General features: G+C 39.5%; 1 protein-coding gene across 5 annotated transcripts in view; it reads left to right on the top strand.

Moving 5' to 3' along the window:
- The window catches only part of CREB5 (cAMP responsive element binding protein 5), a 442,951-nt gene that overhangs the window by 89,986 nt on the left and 337,596 nt on the right, over positions 1–15,369 (top strand). For all 5 annotated transcript variants that reach the window (XM_025291256.3, XM_025291254.3, XM_044946705.2 and 2 more), the window contains one exon: positions 9,670–9,791. In XM_025291256.3, the coding sequence (XP_025147041.1) occupies positions 9,670–9,791 (122 nt within the window). The remainder of the gene's footprint in view (positions 1–9,669; positions 9,792–15,369) is intronic.

Here is a 15,369-nt window from a genome sequence, read left to right as displayed (position 1 = left end):
GAAATTTTATTTGTGTGTATATCTTGATTACTTGGATTTGAATTTATCAAAAGTTTCAGAATATATTTTTATTAAAATATGTTCATTAATATTTTATTTCTTAATGTCCCTTAAGCCTATTTTGTGGCCTCTCATAAAGATTAATAATTTTGTACAGCTTGAAATATAGTAAAAATAAAAATAGTATAAATCAAATCTTAAATCAGTGAGCGTCATCAGGGCAAAAATGTTTAAGTCCCTCCTGGGCTATTTTTTTTTCAAGCAATATTCGATTATACAAAATTTTATTTCGGATGAATAGGAGTTTGACATGTATTAAGGAGATAATGTATGGTAGGTATGTTTATCACTGATTTCAGGATATCTGGCTAACCTAAATTTTTGGAAAATCACTTCATCCTTCATTAATTGCAAATATTGCAGTTAGGGAAGTTATTAAGATACCACAGATATATTCCTCACGGATGAATATCCAAAGAATTGTAAGATCTGAAATAATTTCATAGCTTTGCCATAGAGCCCATTTTATTTAGGGCGGGTAGAATTTACTACTCAAAATGACTGTAAACAATCTTTGACACACCACAAGTCAGGTTAATACCAGTGGCAGTCGTGGTGTTTTATGAAGATGAGTCTGCTCTTATGGGTGGAGAGTAAATATAAAACCTTTCTTTCTAAGGGGTCAGTACTAGTGGGGACATGAATATGAATGGTGGTGTTGGCTTCCGAGGGCAAAGACTCCCATCCCCTCCCACCTTGGTCTTTCCACCCTTATTTGGGCCATATGATACATGTCCAGAGTTCCTGATGTGATAAGGGGCATGAATCATTCCCTTTAGCTATTCTTAATCTGATAGGTGGTAATTTCTTGGTGAGGAAAGTGGTGATAGCAAAGGTTTTTAGGTGCCAAGTTTGAAATGGGAATCTACTGAGGACAGTATACACACAAAATTACCAACTACCACATCACATCAGATCTATCTGGTTTGCAAATGATGATCAAATTTCAGTATTAGAGATACCGAAGCATTAGAGATATGTGTTTGGGTCTGCATTAATGGTATTATGGCTTGGTATCCTGGAATTCCCCCATCTTGCCCTATCAAATATCCCCACCTCCAATTTTTACAGGGTTCCCAGGTTCTGCACAGGGGAAAAACAGAATAGGAAGCAAAGTGCAACTTTGTAGCTGAACAAATAATAAGCCGATAATACTCTAAATGAGAACTCTGTGTGTATGTGTTGTGTGTTGTGGATTGACCTAGAAGATGATCGATTTTGTTTCATTAAAGGGAAGATGAAGTTCAAGAGTATCACAGACCTTTCCCAAAAGGTAAAGCCCTATCAACACTCAGGTGGGAAACCTGAGAAAGAGACACAGAGACTGCCTTGAAATGCCGGGTCAGTTTCCCCACTAGACATCTTAATCCGATTAATGCTGCAGGCAAAGGGGCTGTGCTTGTAGAGAAGTTAGGACAGGCACCCGCTGAGGTGCAGAAAGAGGATTGAAGCTGCCCCTTCACCACCATTCATTTATTTAACAAACATTTGATGAGTGCCTGCAAGGATCCTATTGTGCTGGGTGCTGGGGATGTGGCATTGAACCAGACAGATGAAGTTGCTCTTCCATAGATCTGACTTTACGCTATTGAGAGTGGGGAGAAAGAGAGATAATAGACAAACAAAACAAAACAACCCCCTGCCCCCAGATAAATAAATAAGAAAATATCAGTTAGGGACAAGTACTCTGATGAACATAACATGATGGGGTGACATCAGTGGCCAGCAGGCTGTCTGAAGGGAGGTCAGGAAAGGCCGTTTCCGGATGGATATGGCATTTCAGCCAAGGCCAGTGTTCAGTACCCCAGGCTCAGGGGCTCTTTCTCTCTGACCTCTGAGTGTGGTGGGGCTGGAAGTGGTAAAACCCCAACACCAGAGGCGGTGCAGCTGACTGTGTCTTGTACTGACACCCAGAGGAGAGGTGAGAGAGACTGGCTTCTTCCTCTCATCTTCCTTGTATAAAGGACACTATAACCCTTCAGAACCCAGCTGAGATCTGGATTAGGTCTACAAGTACAGCCTAGTTCCAGATTCAGGACCTAATTCTTACTGTGGTGAAAGCAAAATGTTTTCAATGAAGTAGAACTTTTGTTTCCAAGAGATTGTAATCAACCAGACAATCTCAGAATCCGAATCTACTGCCCAGGGCTCTTTGCTGTAAACCCTACTTAACAATCCAAGAACATTTTAATAGAAAAGTCAGAGGAAAGGTGACATATCACTGCAAATTCTTTTGGGAATGAATTGGGATATAAAAAGTAAATAAATCACACACATGCATACACACACACACATACACACATACACACACAGCCCATACTTCCCTTCTTTCTCTTCCATCAGTGGTAAAGTTACATAATTTCTCACTATGGAAATCAACCAGATCTTCATGGAACAGAGGGTGGTGGAGATGGCCTTCACCAGAGGGCAGCATGATAATAGCAATAGCTACTGCTTATTGCTGTATCTTATGCCAGTAATTGTGGCCCCTGCTTTATATACACTGTCATTTAATCCTGGCCACTTTTTTTTTCGTATGAGTGAAAAACATCAAGAGGATAAGCAATTTGTCCAAAGTCCCTATCTATATTTTTCTTACTATACATCTAGATTTGGTGAGATATGCATATTATTTTTAGCATATTTCAGCCTGAGATTTATGTTTGGATATAAGTCTATGAACTGCTTTTTATTATATTATTGATTTATCGCTTCAGTAGTCATCAAATGGAAGGAAGAGTCAAACATTTTTAGAAGGAAATTATAACAATGCATTAGCAGTTAGAGGAATGAAGAGTTGCATTTTTAAGTCAGATTTTCTCATCCACTGTGATAAGTTGCTATTGACATCTAGGCTATGTCAGCTTGTTATTCATGTTTTTAATTGGTCAAGCAAAGTAGAATTTTAAAAATTCACCTGAATATGTCAGAGGCCTTGATCTAAACTCTCCTTTGATATAAGAAAAATTGACTTCTAGTCTATTTAATCTGGAACCCAATTCCTTTTGACAAAGAGTGTAGAAGAACTCAGGCAGTAGGTGACTAAGTGAAAGCATTAAGCTTTGGATTCCACTATTCAGGGCAGATTTTGACCCCTTCATTTACGTGGCCAGCAAAGACGTGGTTTCAGTGTTAGTAACACTTTTTACTGGCTTAGCTCCTCTAAACGGAATTAAAATTATGACTTAATGGCTGTTGGAACACTTAGGGTTAGGCCATGGCTGATAGTATGCAGGTGTGGAAAATATACTTGTATTTTTAAATCCATACCACTGTCTTCTGGAACCATGTGTTGTAAGAGATGCCATTATCAGAGCATGCTCTGGTTGACTCATGTCCTGTCTAAGGGTGTCTAGTCCACCAGCTCTCTACCTTGACAGTAAATGGATTGCAGCATGTTAGCCGAGAGTGTGAGAGTGTGTCTCACCTCTTACTGATCTGGATCACCCCAGTCCAGGTCAGTTTTTAAGTATCCCACAGCTATCGTTAAAAGCCAGAGTTGCTTTGCTTTGTCCCATAGGAGCACTGCCTCTTGGGACAAATGTCAGTGTCACTGAGAGGACCCTACTGCTCCTATTGTATATTCACACTCAATAAAAGGCACATTTGTTGCAAAGAAGCCTGTCTAGAATTCTGTGGAATTCTGTCAGTTGTTACTGATTATTGCTCTTATGAAGGATTATGTATTTTAAAATTCATTTAATGTAAACTTTCTTAACTAGAACTCTATTAAAATGCAGGTAAAGGATAAGAATATTTCTATGAAAGCATGGTTGAAAATAGTGGGATAAATCTGACTATAAAAAGAATATTAAAAATCTCTGAGAGATGCCTTATTGAGAACCCTGCTGCTACTGCTAAGTCACTTCAGTCGTGTCCGACTCTGTGAGACCCCATAGACGGCAGCCCACCACGCTCCCCTGTCCCTGGGATTCTCCAGGCAAGAACACTGGAGTGGGTTGCCATTTCCTTCTCCAATGCATGAAAGTGAAAAGTGAAAGTAAAGTCGCTCAGTCGTGTCTGATTCTTTGAGACCCCATGGACTGCAGCCTCCCAGGCTCCTCCATCCATGGGATTTTCCAGGCAAAAGTACAGGAATGGGGTGCCATTGCCTTAACTCTTACTAAAATAGATAGGCTACTTCTAATATTTTTATCTATTGATTTGAGCAGATTCTTAAGGAATTCCATTAAGCCATATTTTGTTGGCTGAAATTGAGTCACACAAATTATAAAAATGCATTGCCTTTAAAAAAATACCCTACAGTTAGAATGGTCACTAATTCAAACTGATCTTTCTTATAACTTGTCTGAATAAGTGAGGCTTTTATAGTATCAATTTAATACAGAATGATATAAAATTACTTTATAGTCCTTTAGTAATACCATAACTGAGACTATCAGACCAATAGGAAAAAAATTTTTGCTTAGGTGACTCACATTTTTTCTCCTCTGGTATATGATGGGAAATCTGCTTTTCCTTTTTTCTTAAATTGATGACTTGTCATCTTGCCTTTTTTATCATAAAAAAATGAAACATAGACAGACATATAACTCAAACACAGCTCTGAAACTGAATAAAGTAGCAACCTATTAGTAAAAGTAAACCAGACTAAACACTTTTTTAAAAGAAGAATTGGGTTTCATGCTTTAGCTTTGTGCTTGTCATTTAGTTTTTGGAATAATCATATTTTCTGGGGCTGAAGCACTTGATGGTAGGCAGACTATGGATTGATTAAAAACTTAGTGAGTTGCTTTTTTTCCTAATAGTTCTAGCCATACATGTGTGGTCCTTCCCAGGTGAGATGTAATGTGATGCAGGATTTTTTATCATAGAAATGATGGGTAAATTCCTAACTCATAATGCCAGGTTTGTGGTCCTTTTCCTGGAAGATGGGCAAATAGAGCCTCTGCTCTATTGGCAAATGTCCTTTACTGAGCTATTTACAGAGGCAGTGATTTTATGAGAAGATGCTCCATTTTCAAGAAATAGACTCATCATTCCAGGAAAGGCAGTAGATATTGAAATATGACAAACTTTACAAAAGATATTTATCCCTTTTGGTGCAAATCTTTCTTGTCTGGTTGGTAAATATATCCCCAAGGATGCTTGAGAGGAGTAGAAGAGGCTAAGATTTCTTGCTTGCACTGGCCCTGGGTGTCTAGGTCTCCTGAGACCTTGGCTTGGTGTGCTCTTTATAGACTGTGAGAAGGTGGCGCACAAGCTGCAGCTGCAATGTGGATTTACAAAGGTTATAGCTACAACTCAGGTAGCATTCAGACTCAACAACCATTAACTTTTAGTTTGAGATTTGGGATTGAGGGTCTCCATCTCTCATTCAGATGGTCCCCACTGGAGTAAAAGCACTAAAAGAAAGGAGAGCAGAAGTCCTTAAATGATCATGTCAACTCTGAGTTCTGAGTGGAACCAGTTCCTATAAGTCCTTGGAGTTTAACTCATCACTACCGAACACACCTTTGATATTATCCACAGATAGAGCATCAGTCACTGTTATTCAGGACATAGAAACTGCTGCCGCTTTAGATAACGGGTGCATGCTCTTGGTTCTAAATAAGGCATAGATTACAAGAATTTTAACTTTGGCCATGGATATTACTCACTTATTTCTGGTCTGATCTCAGCTGGAATAGTTACTTGACAAGGCATTCATGTGGCCAAGAAACTCTGCCTCTTTTATTTAAGCTGCTGATAGATTTAGCTGTTCCCTCTTTTGAAGATTTGCACATTTCCTGGCTTACTTGGAACTGGTACCATGTGGGATCAAAGATGACTTGAGACCCTGTATTAATTCTAATAAATGTTAAAACAAAAGTTAAGCTCCATTTTCTGGTTCCTGTTGTAACTGGAAAGAATAGCTCATTCACAAGAAGAGAATGAATTAAATATTCAGAACAGTGTGCCTTATCTATTCCAAATGTGAATATAGATAAATGTTTTGCCTTCCCTTCACTCTTATCATACAGCAAAGAAAGTCACATTTGGTAACAACTCTGGGGCCCTCCTCTGGGTCTTTGGATCTGGGGAGGAGGGGGCCAGCTGTCTTTACTGCCCATGGCTCCTCTTGTTCCACGGCTTTGTCTCCCTATTGCTGCAGAGATGTTCATCATGATGGATGGCGCTGTTGCTACTCTGTACCATGCTCCTTCAGTCTCCTTTGTTGATGTATGTGGGTATGTGTGGGTATCTGGGAATAATTTTGCTTTAGCGAAGATAGAAAACATCTCTCAACTTTGCTTGGGGCTTGGATCCCCAAATGCCAACCTGAATTCAATTTTATGGACCATCTCATGAACTTGTCCCAGAGTTCAGGAGTCTTATAGAGCTTCTAGGATTACTATTCTCTTTACCCAGAATCATGGCCCTCAACTTGTAAATCTCCAACATAGAAGCATAGAGAAATAAAAGGAAAAATAAAACCTGGCAAACTAAATTCCTATTGATGACAAGTGGTCTAATATTTCAGTTCTGTTATGTGATACTTTCTCAGGTTTTTTAGTCGCAAAAATGTTCTTGCCGGATAGTGAAGAGCCTGTAGGCTTGTAGTATAGTAGTGTAGTTCTATTGTGTGAAGGATATAAATGATTCCAAGATATTTCAGAAGAACCAAGGATTGTAAGGATTGTTCATTACCAATACAATTATATGACTCTATTTCTAAATGGTGCCCAAGGTGAGTTTCAGTTTCCTTGTAAGTAAAATGGAAGAAGTAATTTTTACCTAATGTAGTTGGTATGAAAAGTAATGAAATGATGGAACAAAATACTTAGCAGTATGTTTGGCATGGAACAGTGTGAAAGGATTAGTTACTCAATCTTTTCCTACTCTTTGCGACCCCATGGACTAAAACCCACCAGGCTCCTCTGTCCATGGAATTCTCTAGGCAAGAATACTGGAGTGTATTGCAATTCCCTTCTCCATGGGATCTTCCCGACCCAGGGATTGAACCTGGGTCTCCTGCATGGCAGGCAGATTATTTACAGTTTGGAATGGAATAACCACCCAATAAAGGTACAGCTATACACATGAACACACACACACTTTTATTTCCGCTCTCGGTTCTTGTCCACTTACACCCTCTGTTTATAAAACTCTGCTAGCCCTTATTCTGGCCCAATTTCCAGTATCTAACCAGTTGTTACTGGTGTTCCTGTCCTACTGTTCTTTATATGGTCATACGTATCTTTGACCTACTACAGTGACTTTCGAAGGGAACCCAGTTATGGTGGTGATTTTATGATTCAAACCTTGTTTGAAGATGATGAGCATGTCCATGAATGTAGGTAATTTTCCCTAAATCACACGATTATCAAATCTAGATTTCTGAGTTGTCAATGTTGTCTTTTACTCTTGTACCCAAGACCTTTGGACCTATAAGGAGAGTCTGGGCAAAGCATGGGATTTAGATTGAGAAAGGATTATAGTCATAGGTAAGAGAGGACTTAATAGTGATAAGATGGCTATAAATCACGTGACCTTGTGCAAAGTACTTATTTCTCCTATTTAAAATAATATGTACCCTGCTTACCTCATAGGATCTTGTGAGATCTGGGTTCTGGACAATGTGGGTGAAAATGTTTGTGAACTGCAAAATGCTGCATAAATACTAATTTTCTTATAAACACATAACACTGTCTGGTATATATAACTGTTATAGATATGTATGGATATGTAGGTATATGTGTCCATGCGTGCTAAGTTGCTTCAGTTGTTGCTAAATTGCTCTTTGTGACCCTACGGACTGTAGCCTGCCAGGCTCCTCTGTCCCTGGGATTCTCCAGATAACAATATTGGAGTGAATTGCCATGCTCTCCTCCAGGGGATCTTCCCAACCTAGGGATCAAACCCATATCTCTTATGTCTCCTGCATTGGCAGGAAGATTCTTGGATGCTAGCGCCACTAGGGAAGCCCATGTAGGAATATATGTATAGCTTAATAAATGAATATACATTTTAATAAAACCATTTTTAGCAAAACCCAATCCTTTGCATATCTTTTGTCTGTACTGTCCAATTTATAATCATCTGGCTCTCCTACTGGCTCTCCATGTACTACAAAGGGAGCTCAGTATCTTGGAGAGTAGACTAAGAATGGGGAAGAATGCAGGTAGGTATTTTGTTGCATTTGAATCCAAGTCAACCATTTGGGTCCTTAACAGGTTGGAAAGCCCCATGCCCATAGTGTATCAGGAGACATTGCCTTGGAGAGGCTCATTAAATGGAAATATCAAGTCTTTTTCAGCTTCATAGATATTAAGATTATTCTTTGACTTTCAATGGATAATTTACTAAAATTAACTACTTTCTTTATGATTTAGAAAATGAAATAGGATTCTAGTTTCTGGTCATATAGGAACATATAAAGAGAATGCCGCAACTGCAATTTCATTGCAACTTGGGGACCTTCTGCAGTTGACTGGTGTTGATGACTTAGAGGACTGTCCAGAAAGAGATTTGAGGCTGAATGTCGATTGTTGGACAAGTGTTGTAATCCATCTAGCAGTGTCTGCCATAGACTCAGATGGGAATAATGCATGTACATAATGGAAATGGCACCAAGCCCTTGGTTATAATACCAGGGTTGCTACATCTACCCGAAAGATCTTGAATAAGACCCTTACTCACTCAGAGCTTCAGTTTTCTTCACTTGCGAAACAATTGACATGGCCAGGCTTTGCACTGGGAAGTGGTCCTCTCTGGTTTTTTTAATTTTCTGTTACTGAGAGAAGTGCAGTTAACACAATTTTATTCTTCTTCATGCAAGTATACTTTTTACTAGGAATATAACTATCTTTAATAATTACAAAAGTGTGATTCTACCCTGCTTACTTGTAGTTTCTTGTGAGCCCTAGAGTCTAGAGAATGTGTACATAATATTAAGACACAAATAGTGGCTTCAGATCCTCCAGTTTTTGAAGTAGTAAACTCTCCAGACCATCAAGAATATGAAAGAAATTCTATTCCTTTTTAAATGTCTTCTGTGAACATTCTTTTGGCTATAGCAGAGGAAAATAAAATTAATAATTTTTGAGGAATGGAAGCTGAATGTGTTTGTCTTGGAATCATTCATCATCCTTCTGTGACTCTCAAAATGACAGAGAGAATTGCTATATCTTTATTCTCCATTAATAAAAAGGAATCAAATGAGTGCTTCCCTCTTTTTGTTTAATATAAACATTTATTAAATATTTTATCCTCCCAGCTCCCTAAAGTCAGGCTTAACATTGACTCTAGATTTTGGGGGGCCTTATTTTAGCAAAATTGTTTTTTCCAATTAAAAAGTTCTACACATTGCAGCATGTATTCAAATGATATGAACCCCTGAAAGTCAACAGTGGCATCTCCTCACCTGAAGTTTTCCAGAGGGAACCCCTCATGTGCTGCAGGCTTCTATACATCATATTCTTTCTCTGGGCTTTATGGTTTTATTTTATTCCATATTCTAATTTTATGTAAAGGGCTGGAAAGTTATGGATGGCCACTCGGCATCGTCATTAAGGCTAGTGGAGGGGATCAGTGAATTTAGGTCGTGCATGCCATTGGCTTTTGAGGAAAAGATCCCCTGTCTAATCACTTGGTCTTTGTTTTCAGATCAAACTCCAACCCCAACGAGATTCCTGAAGAACTGCGAGGAGGTGGGGCTCTTCAGTGAGTTGGACTGCTCCCTAGAGCATGAGTTCAGGAAGGCTCAGGAGGAAGAGAGCAGCAAGCGGGTAGGTTCACTTGGATGCCTGGACAAGTGTTTGCTCTAGTACCTGCTAGACACGTCTGTGTTGAAACTAGGTGGAATTGTTGTGCTGATGTGGCTCTAAAACAGCATTTTATCCATTTACAAGTGCTTTATGTTTGTTTTTTTTAATGGATGAATCTCTGGTTGTGGTAGAAAAATCATGGGAAAAGCAGATTATATGAAATATGGAATTCAAGCCAAAAATTATCCTGATTCTTTTTTTTTTAATTGGAGGATAATTGCTTTACAGTGTTGTGGTGGTCTCTGCCATACATCAGCATGGATCATAATTATTCTTGACTTGAGTCAGATAAACTCATGGAATTTTCCATTCAAAACTAGTTGTTTTACTTTGCTGAATTATAGCAAGATTTCCATGGGTGGTAAGTGCAGAAGACAGGGACCAGAGGGTAAGATGACAAGTGAAGGATCATAGCAGTAGGAGAGAGGATTTCATCTGATCTTGACCCAGGCTATAACTGTCTGATTTCTGTCATCTTCCTGGTGTCTGTCTACCGCATTTCACAGTTCCTTCTTGGTCATAGTATTGTGTATTTGTTGTTGTTGAAAATAATAGGTTCACTATAAGTGTGCATTATTTATTCTTACAAATGTAGAAAATCTAGTTTATGAATCCCTCCAGAATATACTCTTTTTTTTATTGTAATGTTGTGTTGGCATTTAAAAATCACTGTATCAGATTAAGGAAAAGAAATGGAGGCACAAGTAAATAAGATAATGAAGCTTTTTAGTATTTTTTAGTTTGTTTTTATAGACCATTATTGAATGCCCACAATGTACTAAACAACAAATTAGACATATCCTGTGACTGGAGACTTAAACTGTGAAAGCTGGTTGAAAGGGGGTACCAGCTACATTGTAATGGATTCTGAATTTCCAGCTGTTCCATCCGGAGAAGAAATTTTAAAAGGCTCTGATATTTCTCTAAGTGTTTCAAAACCTTTGAATCTCCCTCTATGTGAAATTATAATAATCCCTCTCCACCAGATTTTTCATGTCACATTCTCACATCACAATAGCCGAGGGTCTGTATTCAGTCTGTGCTGCTTTAGGAAAAATCCTGAAAGTAGGTTACAGGAGGAATATAAAATCTCAAGCAACTCATTTTATTTATAATTAGTTATTCATACTTGACCGTCTCCTACCTCCCCAGCCCCAACCCAGTGGTGAAGGGCCTTTTTTTTTTTTCTTTTTTTAAAACAAACACTTATTTAGCACTTATTTGCCAGATGCTGTTCTGAGTACTTAAAATTTTTAACTAAATAAAAATAGAAGGCATGCATTCTATATTTCATTGCAATAGAAATAGATTTTTAAAAACCATAAAAATAGCAAGGAAGAGAGGAACAAAAAAGTCTAGTAAATTTACTCTGGTTGAGTAATAAATTTAGCTCTCCTGATGGACATGACATATGTAGACAACTGAGAGATTAAGTTCATTCATTCCTTGAGATAGTTAAGATTGGCTTCTTTCGAACTATAAGTAAGGTGTATACTTGGTCCATATTGTCTTCATTTCTGACAGGAGGGTTTTAGTCAAAGTGTATGCCCTTGATTTTCCTGAAGATATTTACCAAGAACAGCAGCTTTAGAAGCCCATGATGGGCTTGTGGTTTTAGATCTTCTTTGCATAGTACTCACCATCTCCTATATGAAGCCCCAGGGGAGGAAATTCTTACAGATCTGAATTCCAGGAAATGGTTTGCTTCCCCTGAGGAACTGAAATATTTTCTCCTTGTGGACATGAGAATTCTTTAACCAGTTCTGTTTCTCTTTTTGCTTTGACTGCTTGATTAACACGAAGCCAAACTGACTGTTTTAACTTTGAGAACTTTTTAGAACACGGTAATGAGCATATTACTTCCCCACAGACTAGACTTTCAGTTCCAGTTTATATTTCCTCTGGTCCCAGTTTTTAATGTAGAATGACATTTTCATGATCTACGTTTTCTTTGTGTGTGTGTGAGTTGCTTTTGATTCTCTGCGGGTTGACTACAAAAAAGTGTTAAAATATTCAGGCAAAGTTGAGGAGGACCATTGCCATTGAAGAACTATGTTTTCCTTCTCTTTCCAATGTTGCTCTTAGCAACATTAGTCATGTGATGACTTTGAGAAGGGTATGTGGGTGGGGAATCCTGCAGCCAGCTTCCCCCATGGTTTTGGGGTGGGCCCCTCAGATGACCAGTGTCTCACACCCCAACTTCACTGGCAGGCACTGGAAGTTGGACAGCATTCAGACTGTTGAAGTTTCCTCTTCCACTGCCTTGTTCAAACCAGTGGGCCAAATCCAGCCTCAGGGGCCATGACTACACAAGTAGGCACTTTCTTGAGGCCTAAGGCAGGGTGACTCATCCAACGGCCAAATGAGCAGTGTTGGTGACTTCTTGTGTATGTTGGTGTGTTGGTGATTTCCTTGGAAGCCACATGATGGGGAAATGAGGAGTAGGAGATGCTGTCTCATCTGCCAACGCATTTCTACTCATCCCTTCATCCACATTTCTCTAGCTTCCAACATTCTTGGCACACTGTCACCACCAGCTCCTGCTTCATTTATTTGTTCCCCGCTTGAATAGTAGGGATACGAGTTCTTTTTTAAAAAAAAATCTTTTGGTTGGGAGGGGTGTGGGATCTTAGTTCCCTGACGAGGGAGTAAACCTGTGCTCCCAGTATTGGAAGCGTGGAGTCTTAAACAACGAACCCCCAGGGAAGTCCTGGAATACAAGTTCTTTTTTCAGGGCATACCTTGTCGTCATTAAGTTCTGTCTCCTCCTTTGTCCCATTTGCTGCACATTCAGATAACAATTCCTTTTTAATTCTACATTCCAACTCTCTTCTAATTTATTTTCCTCTGAGACTGTTAATAGAAGATTTGCATTAGTTCCCTCATGCTAAATCACTTCAGTCGTGTCTGAGTCTTTGTGATCCTATGAACCATAGGCTTCCAGGCTCCTCTGTCCATGGGATTCCCCAGACAAGAATGGAGTGGGTTGCCAGCCCCCTTCCAGGGGATTCTCCCAACCAGGGATCAAACCTGTCTCTTATGTCTCCTGCATTGGCAGGTGGGTTCTTTACCACTAGCGCCACTTGGGAAACCCATTCGTTCCCTCAGCAAGTTTTATTTTGTAAAGTGGGAGATGGATTTGTTTATATGGAAAATTTGGTTTAAAAAGATTTTTGCTTGAACTTGCTAAATACTTTATACAAAAATGTTAGAAAGACTGAGCTGGTTCTTTCCTCCACCTTTAAAATTCTAGCTGAAGTTTGGTCTAGAAAATTCTATCAAAGAACAAATAGGGAGCTGATCGTTGTTTAGCCCGTCTGTTGGGAAAAATTCTGTTTGACAGACTACCTTTAATCCTGATACATTTCCAAAAGCATCCCAATATATGTATAAAGTGAGGACAGGTTAGAGGCAGGTAATGACCAATGGAAAAGCCCCAGTGTCTGTATCCACAGCATGTATTATATAGCAGATGATGCATTCCATAATTGCCTCAACCTTCCACCTTAGCATAAACCCATAGCTTCAAAACTCTTTAATTAGAGATATACTTTTTCTCTTGAAAAAGCATTCCTCACTAGCAGTATCACGGATCTCAACTTGCCTAGTCAGGCTAGTGCATGTCCTGAAACAGATGAGAAACTTTTGTTCATCATTTATTCACGCAATAAATATTTTTGAGAGCCCATCACGTGCTAGGCACTGTCCAAGGCACTGGTGAATATGTGATGGACTAAAGCTGATTTTAAAACAGAAAACAAAAAATCCCTGACTTCAGGTTGCTTACTTCTCATGGGCAAGACAAACAGTAAACAAGTAAAAACATTAGCATATGTAACATGTCCGAAGGTGATAAGTGCTGTAGAGAAAAACATTTCAGGGAAGGGGCACAGGGAGGTTTAGGGAGTGATCTAGGGGGCATCACTGGTGAGTGGACATGCAGCTGTGACCCGAAGGAGGAAGAAGTCAGAACCAGGTGTGTACTGGGGAGGAGAGTAGAGAGAGCAATAAGTGCAATGCCCTGAGGCTGGAGGTGCTCTTCGCTGGAGGAACAGCAAAGAACAGGGTGTGCAGTGATGGGCAGAGTGGGCATGCAGGGTCATATCCAAGAAAGCCGAGTAGGCTTCAGTCTGAGTGAGATGGAGAACCATATTACTAAGTCACTTCAGTCATGTCCAACTCTGTGCAACCCCATAGATGGCAGCCCACCAGGCTCTCCCGTCCCTGGGATTCTCCAGGCAAGAACACTGGAGTGGGTTGCCATTGCCTTCTCCAATGCATGAAAGTGAAAAGTGAAAGTGAAGTTGCCCAGTTGTGTCCGACTCTTCACGACCCCATGGACTGCAGCCTACCAGGCTCCTCCGTCCATGGGATTTTTCAGGCAAGAGTACTGGAGTGGGTTGCCATTGCCTAGAACCATAGGACAACTGTAAGGAGAGGTATCATAGCATCTGACTTACATACGGCAGATCTCCTATATATGGACGAGTTCCATTCCCAGATAGCGTTAAGTCCAATTTGTTTCTAAGTCCAATAAAGTTAGCCTAGATACCCAACTAACACAATCACTTATATAGTACTGTACTGTAATAGGTTTCACACAATAATACATAAACAACAAACCCCCCAAATAAAGAAAAAATTTTAAATCTTACAGTGCAGTACCTTGAGAAGTTCAGTAGTACAGTACAACAGCTGGTACTTCTTGGTGGTGCCAGCTATATCACCACTGCTTTTATACATGTTTGTGGACATCCTGGGCTTGAAATAAAGATACTGCAGTACTGAAATCTATACAGTGCTCTACGGTAAAGTACACAAAAGCACAACCACCTGTAGAGGATGCACACATGTGACAGTATTACCCCAGACATGGGAACTAACCTACATGATTGGACATGCAAATACATGTTCGAATCTTTGAAATTTCACAACTTGAAGGTTTGTATATAGGGGACTTACTGTGTAAGAAAGTTTACTTGGCTGCCAAGTTGAAAGTAAATTGTTGGAAGGAAATAGCAAAGTGAGACCAGTTAGGAGGGTGTTCAAAGAATCTAGGTTAAAGATGATGGCAGATTGGTCCAAAGTGCAGATGGAAGGGGTGGTTAGATTCTGGATTAATTTGAAGATAGAGCCAATAGGAATTGGTGATGGATTAGGTCTGGGAAGTAATAGATGGAATTCAGGATAAAACTATGTTTTTGACCACAGCAACTGAAAGGATGGAGTTGCCTGTGGGAGAAACAAGTTTGAAGGGCAAGTTGAGGAGATTGTTTGCAAACTTGTTAAGTGGAAATATCTACTGGGCAGATGAATATATAGATATGTAATACAGGACCTGTCTAAAGATATAAATTGGTGGGTCATTGGCATGTTGTTATTGTTGTTTAGTCACTAATTCGTGTTCAGCTACTTTGCAACCCAATGGACTGTAGCTTTCCAGGCTCCTCTATCCATGGGATTTCCCAGACAAGAATACTGAAATGGGTTGCCTTTTCCTTCTCTAGGGGATCTTCCTGACCCAGGAAATCTTCCCAAC

This window comes from Bubalus bubalis, chromosome 8 (genome assembly GCF_019923935.1).
Source record: "Bubalus bubalis isolate 160015118507 breed Murrah chromosome 8, NDDB_SH_1, whole genome shotgun sequence".
Classification (NCBI taxonomy): domain Eukaryota; kingdom Metazoa; phylum Chordata; class Mammalia; order Artiodactyla; family Bovidae; genus Bubalus; species Bubalus bubalis.
The sequence above is the reverse complement of the archived record's forward strand: the minus strand, read 5'-3'. Positions and strand labels throughout refer to the sequence as shown.